The sequence below is a fragment of the Neurospora crassa genome, linkage group IV (genome assembly GCF_000182925.2).
Source record: "Neurospora crassa OR74A linkage group IV, whole genome shotgun sequence".
Classification (NCBI taxonomy): domain Eukaryota; kingdom Fungi; phylum Ascomycota; class Sordariomycetes; order Sordariales; family Sordariaceae; genus Neurospora; species Neurospora crassa.
In genome coordinates, this window is record NC_026504.1 from 5,472,468 (window position 1) to 5,493,598 (window position 21,131).

The 21,131-nt window shown below is 51.0% G+C and overlaps 5 protein-coding genes and 1 non-coding gene across 6 annotated transcripts; 3 read left to right on the forward strand and 3 right to left on the reverse strand.

The window, feature by feature from the left end:
• The first annotated feature begins 444 nt into the window (after positions 1–444).
• NCU14105 lies at positions 445–2,062 on the forward strand. The gene has a single exon (XR_897906.1). It is a non-coding gene; the product is annotated as a ncrg18 (non-coding RNA).
• Positions 2,063–6,326: 4,264 nt separating this feature from the next.
• On the reverse strand, positions 6,327–10,229 carry NCU05282 (hypothetical protein). Its single transcript, XM_956826.3, has 2 exons — positions 9,721–10,229; positions 6,327–9,668 (listed from the first exon to the last, which is right to left on the reverse strand). The coding sequence occupies exons 1-2, from the start codon at positions 9,842–9,844 to the stop codon at positions 6,664–6,666; spliced, it is 3,129 nt and encodes a 1,042-aa protein (XP_961919.3). The 5' UTR covers positions 9,845–10,229; the 3' UTR covers positions 6,327–6,663.
• Positions 10,230–10,439: 210 nt separating this feature from the next.
• NCU05281 (hypothetical protein) lies at positions 10,440–11,892 on the forward strand. Its single transcript, XM_956825.2, has 2 exons — positions 10,440–10,893; positions 10,963–11,892. The coding sequence occupies exons 1-2, from the start codon at positions 10,662–10,664 to the stop codon at positions 11,625–11,627; spliced, it is 897 nt and encodes a 298-aa protein (XP_961918.2). The 5' UTR covers positions 10,440–10,661; the 3' UTR covers positions 11,628–11,892.
• A 124-nt stretch (positions 11,893–12,016) lies between these two features.
• On the forward strand, positions 12,017–13,900 carry NCU05280 (hypothetical protein). The gene is made up of 3 exons (XM_956824.3): positions 12,017–12,256; positions 12,316–12,422; positions 12,486–13,900. Exons 1-3 carry the CDS (start codon positions 12,166–12,168, stop codon positions 13,749–13,751), a joined length of 1,464 nt encoding a protein of 487 aa, XP_961917.2. The 5' UTR covers positions 12,017–12,165; the 3' UTR covers positions 13,752–13,900.
• A 54-nt stretch (positions 13,901–13,954) lies between these two features.
• Positions 13,955–15,676, reverse strand: NCU05279 (hypothetical protein). Its single transcript, XM_956823.2, has 3 exons — positions 15,051–15,676; positions 14,696–14,741; positions 13,955–14,432 (listed from the first exon to the last, which is right to left on the reverse strand). Exons 1-3 carry the CDS (start codon positions 15,381–15,383, stop codon positions 14,146–14,148), a joined length of 666 nt encoding a protein of 221 aa, XP_961916.2. The 5' UTR covers positions 15,384–15,676; the 3' UTR covers positions 13,955–14,145.
• Positions 15,677–16,173: 497 nt separating this feature from the next.
• Positions 16,174–18,958, reverse strand: NCU05278 (cytochrome P450 61). Its single transcript, XM_956822.2, has 4 exons — positions 18,336–18,958; positions 18,116–18,266; positions 16,797–18,045; positions 16,174–16,734 (listed from the first exon to the last, which is right to left on the reverse strand). Exons 1-4 carry the CDS (start codon positions 18,496–18,498, stop codon positions 16,696–16,698), a joined length of 1,602 nt encoding a protein of 533 aa, XP_961915.1. The 5' UTR covers positions 18,499–18,958; the 3' UTR covers positions 16,174–16,695.
• Positions 18,959–21,131: the final 2,173 nt, after the last annotated feature.

Below are 21,131 nucleotides of genomic sequence, written 5' to 3' on the forward strand. Positions count from 1 at the left end.
TCTTTTTGCTCTCCAAGATGAAGGGACCCAAAAGTTCCCAGTCCCTTGGTGACGTGGTGTGCCTTATACATGTACCAAGGTGCTTCAAGTGAGGTCAGGCACCGCACCATCCATCCATACGGCTACGTGGGACACTACATGATCTAGCAGCTCGGCCGCCGGAGCAGAAGAACAAAAAAAAAAGGGGGGGGGGGGGGGGGGGGCTTAAAAAGTGGTTCGCGGGAGCGAGTGAGGATGGAGAGGAACGTCTTTGGAGCGTTCCGGCGCGCGGGAGGGGCGGTGGGCGCACCGGGGAAAACTGGGACTCCTTCTGCCCACCCCCACCGCCGAGCGACGGGAGGGTCCACGAAAAAAAAAAATGGAGAGAGTCCGGGTTTTTTTCCATCGATCACGTTCATCCACCCACACACAACCCGCTTTCGCTCCCACTTTGTTCACCACCACCGCCCATGGACCGCCCACCGTTCACGCGTTTTCTCCTTCCTCCACCAGGCCCAAACCCACTCTACACTACAAGCGCCCGCATTCCCACAATTCCTGTTGCGAATCGGTTTTCGCGGGCACGCACCAGACACCCACATCACGTCCAAACGGAAGGGGATGATGGGATCGCAGATGCCAGATGCCTGATGGATGGGTAGGCTTAAGTTGCTCGGAAGATGAGATGGAGGGCTGCCCGCCCCGATGGATAGTGCACCAGAGATCTCGGGAACTCCACTGGACCCATGAGTTTAATGACACCCATGAGCCCACGGGCGAACCGCTGAATGGGGCTGAACAACGGTTGAAGTTGCCGAAAGGCTGGTGGGCTGTGGATTTCCAAGCACTCCAACAACAACCTAGAGATCAGATCACTGAAAAGGTGTATAAATCTCCACTATCTGCAATGACGACTACCATGGCCATCAATGTTTCCACAGAAATTTGTTCAAAGGCACTGGGAGAACGCATAAGACAAAAGCCAAAAGAGCCAAATCTTTTGCGTTTCTTTTTACACAATTGAAAAGGCGTCCATCATTCACCGCATCAAATCCCAAGACCCCAGAACCATGGAACTCGGCCAGATAGGGGCCAAAGGGGGAAGGGGAACCTGCACCACATGACCATGGCGTCTTTTTTATTCCCTCGCTCTTTGCTCGCTACAAACTCAAAGAGACGACAGAGAAACGAACGGCAAGCAGGCGCTGCCAGAAGGCGAACCTTGACGGCCAGCCAGCCAGCCAGCGAAAGTGGTAGCCTGGTTCACTAGACTCCCAGATTGGCTAGTATTAGGCCTTGAGTAGGACCCTGTATCTTACTAGGGCCTGTTGGCGTTGCTTCGTGTGTTGCTTGGTGCGCTTTTGAAAGGACCCTTGATCCTGGATTGACGACAACTCGGCCAGGGAATTCAAACTGGAAAGAAACGAAGAGAAAGGACTTCCGACCCTGGACTCTGGCCTGACTCCTGGGCTTGCATAAGTTGCAGTCGGTAGCAGACAAGATATGAAGGAAAGTATGACATGAACTTTGATGCTTGCCTGAATGTGGAAAGAATGCCTACGGTAATGCATTGATATCTTTTCTCATGTCAAAGAATCGCTCAAGGCAGGACAAGTTTGAACATGGACATGGAGCATGGGTCAGCCATGTGAAATGAATCGTTCGAACTGTTCGAGGTATTCTGTCTTGGCGGCGAGGGGGGGTCTTCGAATTCCGCGAAATCACCCAAATCCCCAATTTACCCACGACATCACCCTATGGTCAACGACAATGAGTGTTCTGGGGTTTCAGGAGAAGATGAGTGTGACAAGCATGTGACTGACACGACTTGACGCGCCGGCAATTCAGGGTGTGAGAACCCGGGCCAGAAATTGCTTTGGTCAACTGAATGATTGACTGGGCAGTCATGCTTGTTGGTGCCCGTTGATGCTGCTGGGCTGGTCAAAATCATACCCAGATGGTATTTTGTGATCAGATTACGGGAGTGAGATAAGGTTTTTACGCTATAGGCTACGACGTTGCTACGTTACACGGTAACGGCGCTTGAGGGGAAAAAAAGAAAAAAAAAAAGGAAAAAGAAAAAGAGAGGAAAAGACAAGGGCAAACATTTCGCAATAACAAAAAGAATGTTGGGATCTGCTCACTTCACACTATGTAGCAACACACAAAGAGAGAGAGATTTTCCGACTCAAGTCCGAAGCCATTACATACACTAGCTGCTGCTCTTCTTTTTAACATGTAGTAATCCATGGACTCATGTCCTCTGATTTGGTTAGGCGCGTTTCAAGACGACATGACTTGGAAAAGCTGAAAGGCTACCGTACACAGCTGCTCCATGCATGCCAGGTCAGTTAGGTGTACCTAGTATATCTCACCTAATTGTTTCAACCCCTTGATCGACATTTGACCATTTTGGTCACCGAGGGCGAGGGGGGGAGAAAAGCCGCCAGACAGTTTTGTAGTTTTATTTCCGGTCGAATGAACGATCGACTTTTGGTCTGTCTTTCTGTCTGTCTGTGTGTCTGTCTAACTTCTCTATTTTTTACTGTGCACGGCAACGGGACCGGCAACGGCAATAGTGTACCATACAGCGTGCATACATATATCGTCAGAACTAAATCTCGCCTTGGGCTTGCCTTGCTTGGGGCCAACGGCAAGGGAGTTCAATTGTGAACCCAAGTTCACCAAGCCTAACTCGTAAAAGAGAAAAAAAAAAAAAAAAAAAAAGTGATGCGGACAAAGGTGAGACAGGAGAGACAGGACGTCCGTCAGCAAAAAGATTGCCTACCTTGTTCGGTATGGATTGCTAAAGTAGGTAGCTGATTAATCGTCAAGGTCTGTCTGTCTGTCTGCTATGCCATGCCATGCCATGCCACTCTCACCCATCACTTGTTGTTGCCGTGAACCTACGAACTTGTAAGCCTTGTTGACGTGGTACAAGGAAATTGGCTCTTTGCTTTTTTTTCTTTTTTTTCCCTATATATTTTTTTCTATTTCTATTTCTATTTCTAAACTTGTATGTATGCCTTTAACGTTCTGGTCAAATTACAGACAGAGGAGAAAAGCTCCGTTGATTTGCATAGCATAGCATAGCATAGCATAGCATAGCATAGCATAGCATAGCATAGCATAGCATAGCATACCGTACATACATACAACATACCTTAGCATAAGCATGGGTACATAGTAGGTAGGTAGGTAGGTAGGTAGGTAGGTAGGTAAGTAGACAGACTGAGAAGTGATGAATCGTACATATATCTAGTACCCTACACCACACTACACTACACTACACTACTATGTATGTGTATGTATGCACACACCTAGGTGGGGTGGGGAGGGTAGGGTGGTGGTGGTGCCTGACCTGAGTTGAGGTGACTGCGACTCTCTTTCTTTCTTTCTCTCAGTCTCTCTCTCTGTGTCTGTGAATTGACTCGCTCCTCTCTGAACTGCACCTGCCAATTGCGTAGCACGAATTACGATTTGGTGTATACTACATTATTACTCTATGTACTGTATCCTACGGTGAGTATGTATGTATGTATGTACGACCTCAGTAAGCTACCTGTCTACCTATAGCATGGCAGGACTCAACAACAAAAAAAAAAGAAAGGCAAAAGCAGAAAAAAGAAAAAACTTACAGCCTTCTTCTATCATAGGCACTTACACACTTGTCTACTACCTACAGGTAAAAAGAGAAACAGCGAGAAAAAAGAAACACACATACAGCCGGGTACCTACTTCCGGTCGAGTAAGAGAGACCTATCTTGGAAGGAGGTTGGCTTGGCTTTGCTACCTACACTACACTACACTAGACCTACCTAGAGATGCATATGGCGGCTAGAGAGAAAAGAAAGAAAAGAACGAATATCTTCTCCCATTCATTCATTGCTTGCTGCTGCCAGGGACATACACACTACCTACATTTGAGACATACCTCTAGACTACATTTGAGACATACATACATCCCCCTTCCCCCCCCCCCAAAGACGCTAGAACTACAACTACACTACACTACACTACCATCCCACTGCTTCCCCGACCATGCCTTGCCTTACACAGTACATGTCCGAAGGTAGGTATCTAACTCGCTACCAAAATTCTCTTCGTTGAGCTGACCTATGTAACTGGCTCTCGTGATGTGTGTGATGTCATGGTATATAGAAAGAAAGAACGAAAGCAGTCAAGAAAAGGAAAAGGCCGACGCAGAAAGAAAGAATGGCCATCCACAGAAAAAGGGCAGCCAAGGAAAAGAAGAAGAAGGAATTACACCGAGGGATTCTTCGCCGGTTCAGTGATGGTAGCTACCTACTCTACGTAGCTAGCTAGGTAAGAAGGTAAGTACGTAGGTATGTAAGTAGGTGGAAGTGATCAGCAGGGGACGAACGGATTAAGAAAGGGGGGTCTCTTTGATTCTTCTTCTTCGTCGTCTTCTTCTTCTTCTTCTTCTTCTTCGTCGTCTTCTTCTTCTTCTTCTTCTTCTTCTGCCTCCTAAAGGGGTATACACTACACTAGACACTATGTGCACTACACTACATACATTCGTGCCTAGTTTGACTTCTTGATGACCTACCTACCAGGTTTAGATATTGTGTCAGACAGTTGGTGATCAAGATAGATGGTTCAAGATGGTTGGTGTAATATGTAGTAGGTAAGCAACCTAACCTAAGTGTCCGTAAGCGAGACTTGTGTTAGTTCAGTTCAGCTCTTGTTATTGTTATTGTTCTTGTTCTTGTAGATGATCTAGGATGGAAAAGAGTACTACACGTTGATGTAGATTGCTGCATGGGAAGTCTTCAAGTACCTCTAATGAATTGACGGAACCAAGTATCTACCTAGGTAGAAATTTGAAGGGACTGCGTGAAGCTGAAGGAGCAATGAATGACTGTCCAGAGGACAACTCTCCAGTGAGTATGTCGTCATGTTAGTGCTACCTACCCACCTGCCTACCTACCTGCCTACCTGAAGGTGTCCGGAGATAATGATGATGATGGTGGTGATACCAACCTATAACTAGGTGGACAGTGTCCGCGGAGATTGTTCCGCACAGATTGGGTATAGTGACATTGGACATGTGTACTGACTTGTATGTGCCAAGTGACAAGTACTACCTACATAGGTAGTATACTGTATAGTAAGCGAAGAGGGAGGGAAAAAAAAAAAAAAAAAAAGCAATGTTGTCTATCCAGCCTTGAAAGTATGCAAAGTATAGAACGAAAAGGGCAAGTAGGATTTTGTTCCGGAGCAATGGCCCCGCTGGGTAACGACACTTGATCACATTCAAGGGAATTGGCCCCGATTCATCGCTCGGATGTCTGGATTAGGAAGAAGTGGTGGAAGTGATGGAGACGTGAAAGATAGTACCCAGGTACCTACTGATGTAGGAAGTGAATGGAGGTATCATGGGTTGTAACAGTAAACATAAACTTGAACTTCGTTATGGTTGGATATTGACATCGAGATTGATTTTGTAAATAATCGAGGGCTATGAAAAAAAAAAAAAAAAAAGGAAAAAAAAAAAAAAAGAAAGAAGAAAGGAAGGCGAGTGGCAAAGACGAACATGAAAATCCAACTGAAAGAAACCGGATTTGACACTCCCGCGGTAGGAGGTAGACTAAGCCTCATGGGATCTTGTCAAAGAACAGATGAGAGACGGGAGGAAAAATAGACCACCCCAAGGAACCTACATATCCAGTGTCACACATCTAGATGTACTTACCTGGTTACACGAAGGACCCTCTGGAAGGACATAGTCGTTGAACCTCTGCCGTGGTTCCCAAATGGGTAGAGGGAACAATGTAGGAAGCAAAGAACGTAGGAAGAAAGAACGTAGAAGAAAAGCACACCCTCATACTGATGACTTCACAAGACATGATCAGCTTCTAGAGCCGAGTCAAGTGTAATCAAACGAGGGAAGTAAAGCAAACCTGGAAATGGGTACGACACCCTTTGGATACAGCGCTCATGTAAGTCTACGTCTGTCTTTGAAGAAAGCGAGTGTTGCTATGCTGTATATTTATTCTTGTCACAGTCATCGGGAACATGAAGCAGGAAGTGAAAGTAATTCGTGAGACGAGGTTCTCTGATTGCTACTGATACTGATCTAGTAGTATTAGCAAGTGAATGCCCCACGGTGAAGTGCTGGTGAAGTGCTGGTAATGACATGACCTTCGAAATGAAGGGATGTAAGTCTGGGGTAAGTATGGCTGTAGTTGAGAAGTGGAAAACTTCGGAGATAACCACGGTATAACCTACATTAATAAGGGGTACCAGGCGTCTCAAACACAAGGCATTTGTAGTATCGCAATAAACAAACGTGAAGAGCTCATGAATCGTCACACGAATGCCTCCCGTTTTTCAGCTCCCCCGTCTTTAAACTCGCATCCAGTTCCAAAAACCTGAGGCATACAAAAAATGTTGTTGAACAAATGGGTATCAGTCCTGCTGCTATCCTAGGTGTGTAAAACGAATAACCATGCCATCCATTCCATGCCCTGCCGTGCCGCTATGTCTTTCAGCAATGGTATTCATAACTCTCTATGTGCCTCATCACAATCCAACGAACACCTCAACACCTTGTCCCATCCTACACCCTTTACCTTTTATAACCCCCCGACCCTATATTCCCAACAATTCCTCACCTGTTATCACCATAATCTCACACACCTACACCATCCCTCGCCTCACCTACCCCTGATACCTTGCCCTCCCTGCCCCCTTATAGTACCCCATCATATCCAACGCCAAAGGAACCATCTCCGCCAGACTCTCCCCCACCTTCCCCATCCCATTCTCTTGTCCATATCCATATCCATATCCATATCCAAATCCCTTATTCTTACTAGCAGCCGCCTTCTCTCCCAACCCTTTACACACCGTCAAGAAAACCTCGACTTTCTTTCTGAACATGGCGTACAAACTTTCTGGTGTGTCGTTGTTGTTGTTGTTGTTGTTGTTGTTGTTGTTGTTGGCGTACGCTTCGTCTTTGCTTTTTCCTTTCTTATTGAAGGCTGGTGGTTTCTTGTTCTGGTTGTTGTTGAGGGATCTCATGAGTCTGGCGAAGTGCAAGATGATGGTAAAGATTTCTTCCAGAAGTTGGAGAACGGGTGTCTGGCGCTTTCGCAAGAAGAGAGCGGACATGATTTCGTCGAGGCAGTGGGATTGCTTATCGCGGACTAGGTCAGGAGAGCAGGATTTTCTGTTGTTCTTGTTGTTCTTGGATGATGAGGAGCGAGAGGTGCCCTGTTCAGAGTGTCCGACGCTGGCATTGTCGTCGTCTTGGGCCCCGGATCCCGTGCCAAGGAACTCGGCTTCTATCGAGTCCAACCACTCCTCGAATTGGTTCCAGATGGAAGTGATGCCCAAGTCAAAGAAGTAGTTCGCCATCTTGGAAACGAAGTGGTTCGCCTCCGCGCAGAAGCGGATGGCGGCGTTGCTGAGGCGGGTACGACGAGCAAGCAGCTGGACGTCGCGAGAGAGGTGGTTGACTACGTACAACATACGTAGAATACGAAGTAGATGCTTGTTGATGCGGTCGTACTTGAGAAGAATAACGGGGGTCATGATATTCTGCAGTCCTGACGGAGCCTTGTACGACAGTCGTAGAAAGTCCAACGCTTCCAACCCGTCAGGGTCCATGCACTTGTTGATCTCCTCCGGCGTGAGATCGCGCACAGCGAAGCTGAGATTACCGGGTAGATCAGAGCTGTAGGTGCGGGAAAGCATTGATTTACCCATTCCTGCTACTTCCTCTTCTTGTCCGTCACCGTCTTTCTCAGCGGCAGGCGGCTCGTAGCAATCGGAGAGGACACCCATAAGCGCCAGACGGAGTTCGGAGCTGGCTGGTGGCCAGGTGTCTCGGCCGCCTAGTCGAAGACCCATGACACCGCCGCTGAACGCAACGCCGGCTTTACGCTCGGCGGACTCGAGGTCGGGATCGAAGAGGGCGTGGGAAAGTCGGCTGCAGAGCATGCCGTTGCCTAAGAGGAAGTATTGTCTCATGAGATTGGTATGCACTCGGAGTTTGTGAGGGCCGAGGAGAAGTTTCATGCATTCGTCATTGACAAGCTTGAACTGGGTGTCGACGAGTGAGCCGAAAGAGAGTAAGGGAACAAGTGACCAATGTGGGTTGAAGCCCTCCTCCTTGTTGTGGTCCACGGTTGAGTACAGGCGGTTGTGAAGCATGGTGGTGAGTTCATCGTGAAACTCGTTGTTGTGAAGAGGCTGAGCTAGCTGGTTGATTGAGGCGAGTACAGCAGCAGCGACTTCTTCCTCACTCTTTCCGAAGTAGGTGAGCTTGTACTCGTTGGGTTCATGTGTAGTAGATGGTCGTGTCGAGAACTGATCTCCTGATGCTGCGTTTTGCACCAAGCGAGTCACGGCAGCTTTGTACTCGTTGACTCTCGTTTCTAGCATTGTTATAGCATCCCAGGAGAATTGCCACTCGAGTTTGGGTGGTTGGGTAAGCGCAACGACGTTCCGTTTTGAGAGAGAGTGATCTGGATGGTGCTCTTTGAGGAAGCGCAGATTTCGCCCGGTGTCGAAGATGGAGCGAGCCATGTCCTGAGGCACAAATGAAGGCATCCTGTCCTCGTCTAGGAAAAACTCGGGTTCCTCAAGCTCAAAACCATGATCGTCTATCCACATCTTGTCGGCCACTTTGACAAAGGACTTGCCTGAACCCGTCTTGGAGATTGGGGCGCCTTCTTCGTTCTTTAGACCAATCCACTCTTCGACGAACTCGATCCACGGCTTTGAGGCAAGGCGTAGCACTTCGCAGATGACGTCGGGTAGTAGGCCACCTTGGTACTCGGCGGCCTGAGCTTCCCGGAAGAGGCATGAGAGCATTCCTTCTTCCGACTTTTCTTCAGCCAGCTTCTTACTGAGCGCGTGGAAATACGTCAGGATGGCGTGCGCCGGCTTAACAACGGATTGTAGCTGAAGTATGGACCGGACAGCCTTGCTGCGGGCAGCAACCTCGGTCTGGACAGCCACGACCAGTTGATCTACCACTTTTGCTAGGGCGACGCTTGTTGGCGTGGGTGATTCGAAATAAGCCGACTCGGAAAATGACAAAAGGGCCTTGACGGCGTTTCCACAATCAAGGCAAAACTGATCCATGCCTTGTATCGACTGAACAGAGACACCCGAGATCCTAAGCTGAGGTGCCGTCTTCACAAATGAGCCCTTTTCCGAATCCCATGAGAAGAGAACAGAGCTTCTCCCCTGTGCCAGCCCTAACAGACAGGCGTAGTACAAGGCATTGTCGAGGATATCGGGAACAGGCTCTGTGCCATCGTCCGGGATATCGGTTATGAGGGCGTCGAAAGCAACAGGCCCAGCCTCGCTGATGAAGACGACATCAGATGGACCATGGTGGGCGGTCGGATTGAATGCCTCCCAGGATTTGTACTCGGGTGTCTTGGGTTCGACGTCTTCCAATGTGAGCCAGTAGTCCTCCTCCTCGTCGTCATCTAGGTCAATTTGAGATTCGCCCTTCTTGCCCTTCTCAGCGCTGTCAATGCCGTCGGAGAAGATATCGTCGGAGAGTTGTGGTTCATTGCTAAGAGCAGCGTCTCGCAAAACGGGAGGTAGTCTGAAGAAGCTGGTCTGGCCTTCGTCTTGAAGCGGGCGTTTGAGAGAATTCAGAGGCTTGTCTTGGTCTCCGAATGGAAGGAATTGGAAAGAAGAGCCTGGATGGGAGTTAGCATCTTTGTCTGCATACAGTCAGTCGCATTAACATGCCTGATATTTCCAGGTTGGGTGAAAAGAGAGGGTTTGCGGCTTTGTCTTGGTCCAAGAACCTCGATGACCGCCAGAAATTGGGAATTGCGAAGAGGTCCGCGGAAGTGTCCCTTTCCTCAGCCATTTTGCCTGGTGCTTGTTGTGGGCGATGCTGGCAGCATTGGAGGTTAATAACGAAGTAAAGAGATTGTTGTTGATGTTTCAATTGACCAAAACAGTCAATGAGAGTGAGAACCTTGATGTGCGCGCGCAGTAAGCCAGCCTGTTGAGCCGCCCGGGGAGTGACAAAGTGACCTGAAGAACCACCACCACCACCACCAGAGGTAGCTAGTTCCACTCAGTTCTTCAGCAGCTCAGTCACAGAATTCCCGTCCACTTGACAGGTCCTCTTCACCTGTACTTTCAGGGTCTCCTCACTGTGTCTTTCTTTTTTGAGAGTCGACGTATCACACCATCGTCCCTTGTCGTCCCGTCGTCTGTCGTGTCGCGCTGCCGATCGCGTGTCCAGCAAGCAAGCGGCCATCGAGTTGACGGGACAAGACTGGACCAATTCCAGGCATAACCCCGCTGAAGTAAACACTGAGACGCCATGGTTCTACGCTAACCCCTGCAACAGCACCAGGTTCCAGTGACCTCCAGGTCATGTCTCAGAGCTACAGGCACAAGGCACTTTTGTACTTTTCGAGCAAGTACCTTTCATCCTACCAAGCTGCCTGCCTGCCGTTCCTTGGATAACCATTGACCTATGGCACTGCACTCTAGACATAGGTAAGTGAGCTTCTGAGCTTCGACTTCTCAACTTTCTACAAACATCAACAACCACAACATCCAATACCTGGCGATTTTGAGCACAGCATAACATATCTGTACATCGCTACTCAGGCTCGGCCGTATACCCAGAGATCTACTGCTCAAAGTTCAGAGTTCTACCACCTGCGACAATGCCTCCAAAGAAAAAGGGCGGCCGCAGCAGCACGGCCGCCGCCACGCCGTCAACGGCCACACCTCGAGATGACGATGCCATGGACATTGACACCCCAGCCGCTGGAACAACACCGGTACCTGCAGCGCCCGTTGCCCAACCTCCGAAACCCAAGTTCGACCCGAATGATCCTTGGACAGATGATCAGGTCGCCTCACTGTTCAAGGGTGTAATCAGATGGAAACCCGCGGGTAGGTTACCAAAACCAGAGGGCTACAGTAGATCTCTTAACATCCAGCTAATGCCAACGTCTCGTCTAGGTATGCACAAACATTTTCGAATTATAGCCATTAGCGAGCATCTGCGCAACCACGGCTTCGACCCGTTCAAGAATCCTCACACGCGCATACCCGGAATCTGGGCCAAACTTAGGACGTTTTACGACCTGGATGCCATCGACGAGCGAGAAAACAGCCTTGACCCTCCCGAAGAATGGGGCAAGCCCCGGCGCTACAAAGACTTTTCCCTACCTCGCGACGACTACGGCGATTTGATGCTGCAAGCGGCGCTCGCTCCCCCGGGCGACCCACCTAGCAGCCCAGCGGAATGGGATCCGAATGAGCCAAGTGACGAAAGAAAGAAGCGCAAGCGCACCGAAGCTGGTACCAAGACTCGCAGTAGTACTGTGGAGGACACGGATAACGAGACTTCTGCCCCTAGTCCGGTGCGGAAGTCGGCCAGAGGAGCCCGGAGTGCGAAGCGGGCGGCCAGCAAGGCTCGCAAGACCAAGGAGGAGTCCCCTGATGAGGATGAAAGCGAGGAGGAAGCATCAGACGAGGAAGAGGAATCGGGTGATGAGGAGGAAGCATCAGACGAAGAGGAGGCCGAGGCGTCCACAGCAAAGACAGCAAGGGGAACAAGAGCCCGTCCTGCTCCCAAGGCCAAACCCGTTGCCCGTGGTCGATCAAGACCTAGTCGCCGCTAGAAGGCACCTCGCACACAGGGGTACTTTTTCCTATGTCGACATGTGCCGGTTAGAGTTGTCTGGTTGATTGACATTCTAGAACGGAGGGGATGTTTTCTCTTTCTCACTGCATTTGGGGCGTACTGGTGTTTTCGGGACGGAACCACAAGAGCAAAGAAAAACAATGCTACAGGATGGATGGCTATGGCTTATTGATTACATGACCAGCATGATTAGATACCCGAGGAACGACAGGCAGTTTGTCAATGGTTGATTTGAAAATGAGAATCAAAAATACAAGCTATGCATACTTGTGAATCCATTAGACAGTCAGTGGTATTTATAGTATTTGTACTACACAGTACATCCCCGGACCTCTGTGATAGCGGCCCCACCATGGCCGGCAATCATTGCCCCGCAACGCGACTTTACGGCCCATGACGCGCCGGAAGTTACACAGCAAGCCCACTGCTGTTTACAATCTACACACTTCTTCCGGCTCCTCACAACCAAGACCAAACAACAACAGGACTGACCAGCTGATTGCACTCACTAGATCATGTCAGTCCCCGGAACATCTAGTACGAGGCCGCTAACTCTTACGGAGGAGCTGGAAAAGCTCGAGCAATCCATTACTTTGACGCTGCAAGGTCCGATCACCAAGCATCACAAGTCGACAAACGGGCCCATTGCTGACCTTCTGTCGTAGAGATCGATTCCAACTTTAGCAGAGCGCACCGCATTGTCACCACGAATATCCTGCCACTAGTCGAGCAATACGGCGAGCATTCCAAATCAGTCTGGGAATCAACCAAGGTGGGACGGACATCTCATCAGCGCCTCACCCGAGCATCAAACTAACAGCCATTGGCGTCTCAGTTCTGGAAACAATTCTTCGAGGCATCGGCCAATGTTTCGCTTTCGGGATACGAAGAGCTTGCCAATGGCAACGAAACCACAGTCTTGAATAGCAACGAGGAATCAACATCCGCGCACGATCAAACCACCCCAGCTGGAACACCTCACCCCCAGAGCGCCGGTCGCAGCCACGACATCACAATCGATGATGAGTCGTCTGCTACGTTCAATGCCCAAGGCCAAAACCAGGTCCGACAGCGCACAACAAACGATTCCGTCTTGACCGATACTGGCGATGACCTCAGCGGGAGCACTCCCCGTCCACCAGCGACCAAATCGATACCTTCCCGACCACAGTTCGCCAATCTCGACTCTCCATACGAGCAACTCAGGCGCCGCGAGCTCAAGGCCGCCGCTGAGGCGAGCAAAACACCCGGGTTCGGTTCTGGTTCCGGCGGCGACACCATGGAAGACGACGACAGCGAGCTCATCTTCCAACAACACACAGCCCGTCTACCCGACATGTCCATGACCCCCCACCGCGCCCAAAACACCCCCTTCGGCGAGCAACAACAGCAGCGCGGCGGAACAGCCAACAAGGACCCCATCCTCCACCGCATGCCAGACCGGAACTACCGCGTCGGCGCAACGCCACACAAAGGCCACCAGGCGAGCGGCGTCTCCCCAATCAAATGGAAAGTCACCGAGAAGAAACCACCGCTCATCGACCCCAAGGGCAAAGGCAAAGCCAGAGAAGAAAAACCACTCTGGCAAGACTCCTTCATGTCCTCTCCCGAGATGGAAGTCCCCCAACTACGCTCCGCGGCATTCATGTCCCCCATCCGCTCCGCCTACCGGGGCAACACCCGCGCCGCCGCCGCCGCCTACGCTGCCCGCTCCGCGCCCCGAACGCCAGGCGTAAGCGTCCAGACACCGTTGGCTGGACGCAAGACCAAAGATGTCTTTAGCGCCAACGCCGCCAACGCCCACACAAACGCCGGCAAGACGCCCATCCCCAAGGGGACGGTGGAAGCCAAGAAGCGGTATCTGGAGGAAATCGATTGGGAGAGCGACAGTGAGCAGGATCCCTTTGGGGGCATGAGTCCGCCCAAGACGATCCAGTTTGCGTTGCCGCCGTCCAAGCTGTTGCAGACGCCGGCGAGGGAGGCGAGTAAGAAGATTGTGGAGAATTTACTGTTGACGGCGGGGGAGATGCCGGAAGGGGAGTCGGAGTTTAGTCCGAGCGTGGTGAAGATGAATCCGGATTTGATGGATGAGACTTTTTAGTTTGGGAGCACAACGGCATGGGACAGGATGGATGATAATGATTATACCCCTTTTGTTTTTGTCTGTTAGGAAAAAGTAATCGCTCGACCACAGTTGGTTGCTTTCATGTGAGGAATATCCCGATCATCGAACATGCACTATATACCCGTACCAGATCCCATACTCGGCCATATTAAGACCCATACATATTCACATCCACATCGTCTTTTCCTTTTTTTTCTACTCTACGCAAGCCACGCTCAAGGACCCATCTTCTATGCCTGCCTACTAAGAAGACCACTCACATATTCATCCCATCCCCCCCTTCTTCCCCCCCCTTTCTTCCCCCCCTTTCCTCCCCCCTTTCCTTCCCCCCTCCTCCAGTCCTCTTCATGACACCTCATCCTCATGACCCCTAACGCTCAACCTTGCCCCCCCTCGCCGCCCAATCCAGCCAACTCCCAGGGTACTCACCCACCTTCTCCCACCCGGCCTCTCGCGCCAGTCCCGCAGCCCCTCTACTGCGCACGCCAGCCTTGCAGTAGAAAACGACTTCGCTGTCTTTAGAGGGGCGGGGAAACCCAAAGCGGTCTTCGAATTCGTCTTCGGAAATGAAAAAGGAGTCTGGGGAGGTGGTGATGGGGATGTTGATGGCGGTGGGGATGCGGCCTGTTTGGTGGAGTTCACCTGGTTCGCGGGTGTCTTTTTTTGGGTCTGTTAGTTGGGGGGATAGTGAAGAGAGGTTGGGAGGAGGGAAAAGAGAAAAGAAAAGAAAAAAAAAAAAAAAAAAAAAAAAAAAAAAAAAAAAAAAGAAGGAGGAGGGGAAGAAGGAGGAGGGGAAAAAGGGACAAGGGAGGGGGGGGAAGGGGGTTGGGATCGTGATGGGGGAGTGGTGTGGTGTGTGATACATATATATACATATATATAACTGCTGGGAAATAGCGAGAGAGGAAAGAGAAACGTACCGATGATAATAACCTTTCGGTTGGGATCTTCGATCAGGGTTTGGATCTATTTGTGTATTCCGGTTAGTTATTCTGTTTTGGATATCCTGACTTGGACATCCAGTCTTGTCCTGTGCTCATTTCTTTCATTCTTTTCGTTCTTCTTCCATCAAATCAATGTCTTCCGTAGCCTTTTCTTCAAACACCTTCCATCTTTGGGGAAATTCCCAGTCATAGTCAGACTCCGGTCCAACATCCCCGAAAGATCATCCTCCCTCTCTTTTGTGTGTTCTTCTTTTCCTTATTTTCGTTGCTCCCAGAGTTCGTTCATTTCAAAACCTCCAAAAGAAAGTATCACAAGGGAAGTAAAACCCACCTCCTCAAAAGCCCAAATCTTATTTTCTGCTCCCTTGTTTCCCTTTCCCTGCGCCTCCTGCGAGTAATACGCCGCCCTAGCCGCCCTAGCCGCCCTTGTTGTTGTTCTTGTTGTGTTTCTTGGGCGCACAGCAGTCGAGAAAGCTCTTTGCGCCGGGACTTGTGGTTGTTGAGCAGCAGCAGCAGTAGTAGCAGCAGCAGCAGCAGCCTTGCGCAAAGTCGCGTTCGTAACACTAAAGGTACAGGCAACGGGAGTGGTACCGCTAGAGCCGATAGACTTTACCGCGCCGGCGGAGAGGCGGGCGATGGAACGTCTTGTTGGGGCGGACAGCATTATGTTTATGATGTCGGTGGTAGTGTCGGTGGTGGTGGTGGTGGTGGTGGTGGTGGTCTGGTAACGGAGAGAGAGAGAGAGAGAGAGAGGGAAAGAAAATATGTCGTGGCAGTCCAATGGAAGTGGAAAGTTACAAGTCAGTACCTAGGTAATTATCACGATCTCAGTTTAGTCAGTTCAATTTGCCGGCAGCGGCAGCAGTGCGTTATGTAACGGGCTGACGGGCATGCGATGATGCTCCAGCGGGCGCCGAATTGCGGAGGCGGGCGAGCGGGCGGGCCGGGGTAGGTACCTCAGCTGGAGCTCGAGGTAAGGTACGCTACGTACGCCGCGGGGATGGAGGTGACGTTAAGATATCCAAGTGGGGGCCGAGTTCATGTGTATACCCCACCCTATTATTCAACGGTGGAGTCGAAACTCTCGTGGAAACTCGAAACGAAACAAAACAACGACTCCCAACGGCCGATGACTGGCGATCCGCCGATATTAGTCTTGACTCGGGCTTCTTAAAGGCTGACCTCAACATCGTTCACATGTGGCTTCGTGGCACAACGGTCTTGGCTTTTCAGCTAGAAGCAGAATAAGTCCCTTCTCACTTACAACTCGCTATTAATGGTGGTCACAAAATGTCAGATGCCAACTGGATGCAGATACCCCTCGTCCAACCAGCCGGGTGGCCGATGATGAGATCTCATGACACGTCCGAAGGTTGTGCTGTGCCTCCCGCCAGCATCCATTCAGGATCCTTTGGGGATCTCTTGGGCTGGCTTGGCTGGATGAGGCTCAACTTCTCTGGTGTAAATCACCACGCTGATTCCTTGCCTTTCACGGTCACTGGCGCCTAATTCACTTCTTATGGTATTATATTAACTATTCTTATCTTTGTTGTTGGTATCGAAGCACGCCCGGCCAAGTTTCCCTTTTCCAGGAGCCCCTTCTGCCGACATTTGTCAGTCAGGGCCAGCGACGCCCTAGAAAACCATCATTATCCATCATAAGGGTCCATGTCATCCTTTCCCCTTTTTCGCGCCGGCCTGCCATTCCAAACAACAGCCTTTTTCGCGCCTCGTGAAATCTTCGTCATCCAGAATGCAACGCTCTCTCTCCGGCGGGGGTATAATGTATAGTCGGGGGGTAATCGGGAGGGATGACTGAACTTCGGTTCATCGTGTGTCTGTTTCGTCAAGTTCTTCCGTGGCCCTTTATAAGCTGACCAAAACCCGCGATATTCTGCTTCTTCATTCCGCCCTTCTCTCAGATCAAAGCAAGATCTCTCTTTTATATTGATGTCCACACCCAAAACCCTCTCTGTTTACCACTTGCGCTCCTCGAAAGTGAGGGGACAGTCATCCTATATAACGTTAGCAAAAAGAAGTCTCTACACGCAGAACAGCAGGAACGGTCAAGACTCACCTTGGGGAAGATGGTGGCAAACACCTTGATCTCCTCGGACAGAGGAGTGGGGTGGTGCTTCCAGTCGAGGAGAAGAGAAGCCTTGCCAACGAAAAGGGCAAGGTTGAGCTGAGCATAGTGCTGACCGAGGCAGTAGTGTGGACCAACGCCGAAAACGAGATAGTTCTTGGCACCCTTGGCCTCGGCATCACCCGAGTAGTAACGCTCGGGGTCAAAGTAGTCGGGGTTGGGGTAAACTTCGGGGTCGCGGAGAGCCATGTAGGTGGTGGGAACAACCATGGACCCCTTGGGGATGGTGTAATCCTCAGTGATGGGGAAAGCCTTCTTGACCAGGTAGGGGACCATGAGCACAGGAGGGCGGTAACGGAGGAGCTCACGAACAACGGCACGGGTGTAGGTCATCGACTCAAGCTGCTCCATGTTGATGGGAGCGTGGATATCACCGTTGCGAACCTTGAGGTTCTCCTCACGGACACGGTCGAGCACATCAGGGCGCTGAGCCATGATCTGGAAGAGCCAAGTAGCGGCGGAGCTGGTGGCATCCTGGGAAGCGAAGAGGAAGGTGAAAATGGTCTGCGAGATCTCATAGTCGGTGAAGTCGCGGAGCAGGTGAGTAGGCTTCTCCAGACCCTCGGTGTTACCGCTGGCAACGGCCTCGCGCCACTTCTTGGAGTCAATCATCTGCTTGATCCAGGCATCCATGATGCAGGTGGCCTCGCCTCCAGCAGCCATGCGGACCTTGCTCTTCGCAGCACACTTGGCAAACTCGGCAAGGACCATATCAGCCGCCTTCTTGCCATACCACGTCTTGGTGTAGGGAATAATGATGGGGAAGTTGACAAGCTCGAGAGCGGCGGTGATCAGGTAGTAGTCGTCGGCAATCTTCTTGACAGCCTCATCAGAAATGTAGTGACCGACGAAGGAACGGCAAGAGACAGCAGTAATGACCTCACGGAAGTGGGGCATCCAGGGGACGGGCTTTCCGCCGGCGTTCTTGGTGATCTCCAGGAAGGACTTGAAGTAGCGGTTGTACACCTCCTCCTGTCCGGGAAGGTAGATCTCGAGAGCCCTGCGAGTGAAGAGGCCGTTGAGACCCTTGCGGAACTCGACGTGGGCGGGGCCATCGAGGAAGACCCAGTTATCGGCGCCGAGGAGCTTGTGGGCGACATCGACGACGCAGGGCTTGACATAACTGGGGCTGTTGAAGACCTTACGGGCCATATCGCGAGTCGAGGCAATCACGACAAACCTGCGATTGGTGGCGTTAGTTTTCCGACCAGGATTTCTCGGCGCAAGTCATACGCGGGGGTTCGACTTACTTGTGGAAGACGGAAACGCAGCTGAGAGGACCGCTCAGCCACTTGGCATAGTATTCCTCGAACTTGGGGTCAAGGGACTCCAAGAAGGGTCCGATAAAGGGAATCTTCCATGATGGACCAGCGATTGTGCCCTTGTTGAGGACGTACTTGACTGCGCGCAGCAAGACTTGTCAGTATCTCTAATCGTTTGACATTTGCGCCCAGCGAGACTGGAACATACTCTGATCCCAAGCAACAAGAACAGCAAGAAGAGTAAAGACAATAGTCCAGCCGCTCGCCTGGGAGATGGTATCGATAACGTATTCGAGCTGGGGAGGGACAGCAACGGTGCCGAGCTTGGCGCTGGCCAGCGGCGAGGTAAAGCTGGTTGCGTTGGAAGCCATGTTGCGCGTTGCGGTCGAGGTTTACCGGCAGACTGTAGGGTTTCGGACGGGGGTGCCCAAGAGTTCACCTACACCGATAAGGCCTCTAGCGACGAGAAGCTCGGTGTGAAGCGAGATGGGGGGTTAGGAAGGGTGGAGGTGGAGGATGAGGATGGGAAAGCAGAAGAAAAAAAGGGCGGTTTTCCCCTGGGAGGTGGTGCAAGGAAGGCGCAATATCTAATATAACATAACTACTGAAAAGACACCGGGCGAAGAAAAAAAAGGGGACCCGGGACAGCGGATAACAACAAATGCCCGTCCAACAGGGCGATAGGCGGGTGATGGCAAGGATCAAGTTGTGAAGTGACCCCTTGGCGTCGGGTGCCGTGGGACGAGCTACCTCTAGCTCCCGGAAAAGAGATTTTGGGCATTATTCTATGGCGCCGGCGAGCTCGACATTGATTGCTCCCGTCGGGTCTTGTTTGGATAGAGTGTTGCAAGCTGGGGGGCCAATTGACCAGTAGCATGCCATTTTACCCCGGCAGCGGCGCCCAGCTTCCTTCGACCAGCTTGGGCCATTTTGACGAGCGGGTGGGTGGGGGGAAGAGATGGAAGAGATTAGAGACAGGCACGAACTCCCGATCAATGTGCCATTTGCTGGCAAAACCGCACCAGGAACCACCTGAACCACCCCACTCCGCACCACCACCAGGGCCGGGGCATGTTGGAATCCACGGACCAAAGAGCCGCTTCCCTTTGACTTCCCTTTGATTTACCCAGGCAGGGTGCAACAAGTGCAACAAACTAACCGACCTCCAGAGTCCACATTGTGTGAGACACTGCTAGTCGGATCTACAGCTTTGCTTTCGGCCTCGGGAAAGACTTTGTCGCAAAGAGGAAGCTCGCCAACAGCCGCCGTCTCTTGTTAGTGTAGCTCCCAATACACTACACAGCAAGCATTTGGACGAGTGGTGTACCATGTCTGGATGCAATGGTGATTGCTCATATTCGAGATTTCTACTACACTGATTATTGATTTGAAAGGCGTGTAAAGCGTGAAAACCATAGGTTGGAACAAGTGATGGCATCTGATACTGATAGTGCCTGTACCATCCATCACCTCCATCCAATGGCACATCTGTGCCCTATCAGGCTTAGCCCAGCTTGTCTGCCTAGTGTTCGCTTTGGCACTACCCCTGGCTGGGGTCCGTGCTCCTTTCGTATTCGCATTCTCCCGCCCGTCTCGGTAAGCCAATCAATGGCTTCATCGAATTGTGGGAATTTCTGACTTGTGTGATCTTTTGAATGACGATGATTTGTGGTCCAGATCTTTCATATGTCATGTGTCCCGTACTGATCTGCTTGTCATTTCGAGCCGAAGGGCTGGTTCGAGCTTCCACTTCGTACGACAATGGAAGCTCTTCTTGTTGACCTGCATCAGGCAGTCCCCATCTCAGGGGTCAACTCATCCACAACGGTGGAAGCTGGAGTGATCTCCAGAGGCATTGGCTCCAGCGTCAGTAATTCACCGAAACCATCCAGCATCCTACAGACGTTGGGGTCCTCCACCAAACTTTCGGTCCGGTCCCTCGCGGATATTACAGAATCGCCTTTCACAATGATGCTGTCGACAATGGCAATATCGGTCGAACCACTCGTCGCGTCGCGTCGCGAAGTGCCTTCTTCAGTGCCGCAAGTAAGGCCGCTCCGCCCCTGACCCCTTCACAAGGTTGCTTGGTATTCTAGAAGGCTTCTAGCGAGGTCCACTGCCGTCAGGGTTCGTCGTCCGAGAGGTGTACGTAGTGTAAACGTCGCTCTGGAGATCCCGAGATCCTTCCCAGACAACTCAGTTAGAAGAAAGCGGTCAATGACCAACACTGTCTGACCATTTTCATGGGATGCGAAAACATATCATTGAACCTATGGTGACGAGCCATGATTTTGTTGTTGATGAGCGAAGTCGACTTGGAAGCGGAGTGGGGGTCAAAGACCTTTGAAAAACATTGTCGTGATAGCCCGGTAAAGAGGACAACATCAGACGAATCCAATTCCAGAAACTTTAGGAGAACCCGTCCCTTTTCGGCCAGCTCGATCGAGTCTGACTTGCATGTACTTACTGTAGCTCATTGTCCGTTGACTCATCCGTCGTCCACACCGGCGTCCTTGTGTGGCTTGGAGCATGATACACCACCGCATAAGTCCGAGTCCAACCATCACCACATCCATCTGGAATGGCACCCAATCGCATCACCGCCGCAAGCTTCTCTCCCGGGCCAAAGAGTGAAACGGCGCATTCTGTGACTCTTCTGGCTGAGCTTTTCACAAAAGCCTCTATGCAAGATCCACGCAGGATGGCATATGAACCTCACAAACGAACTCTTGAACTGCACGTTACACTCATAGATGGCGTAAGCTACAATAGTCACTGACAGAAAGCCACGAACGAACTTTTGGAGCCTACGTACGCTATGATGCCACAAGTGACAGGTAGTGTAGAAACTGACAGCGGATACGTAGCCCGAAAAGAACTTTTTTGCTTTCGGTGTGTGTGTGTGTGTCACAACGGTAAGAGAGCCCATTGGTTAGAAGACTCTCTGTTGAATCCCAGTTGGGAATAGTCTCATCCCTCTTATGGACGCCGGGATTCGTAACCT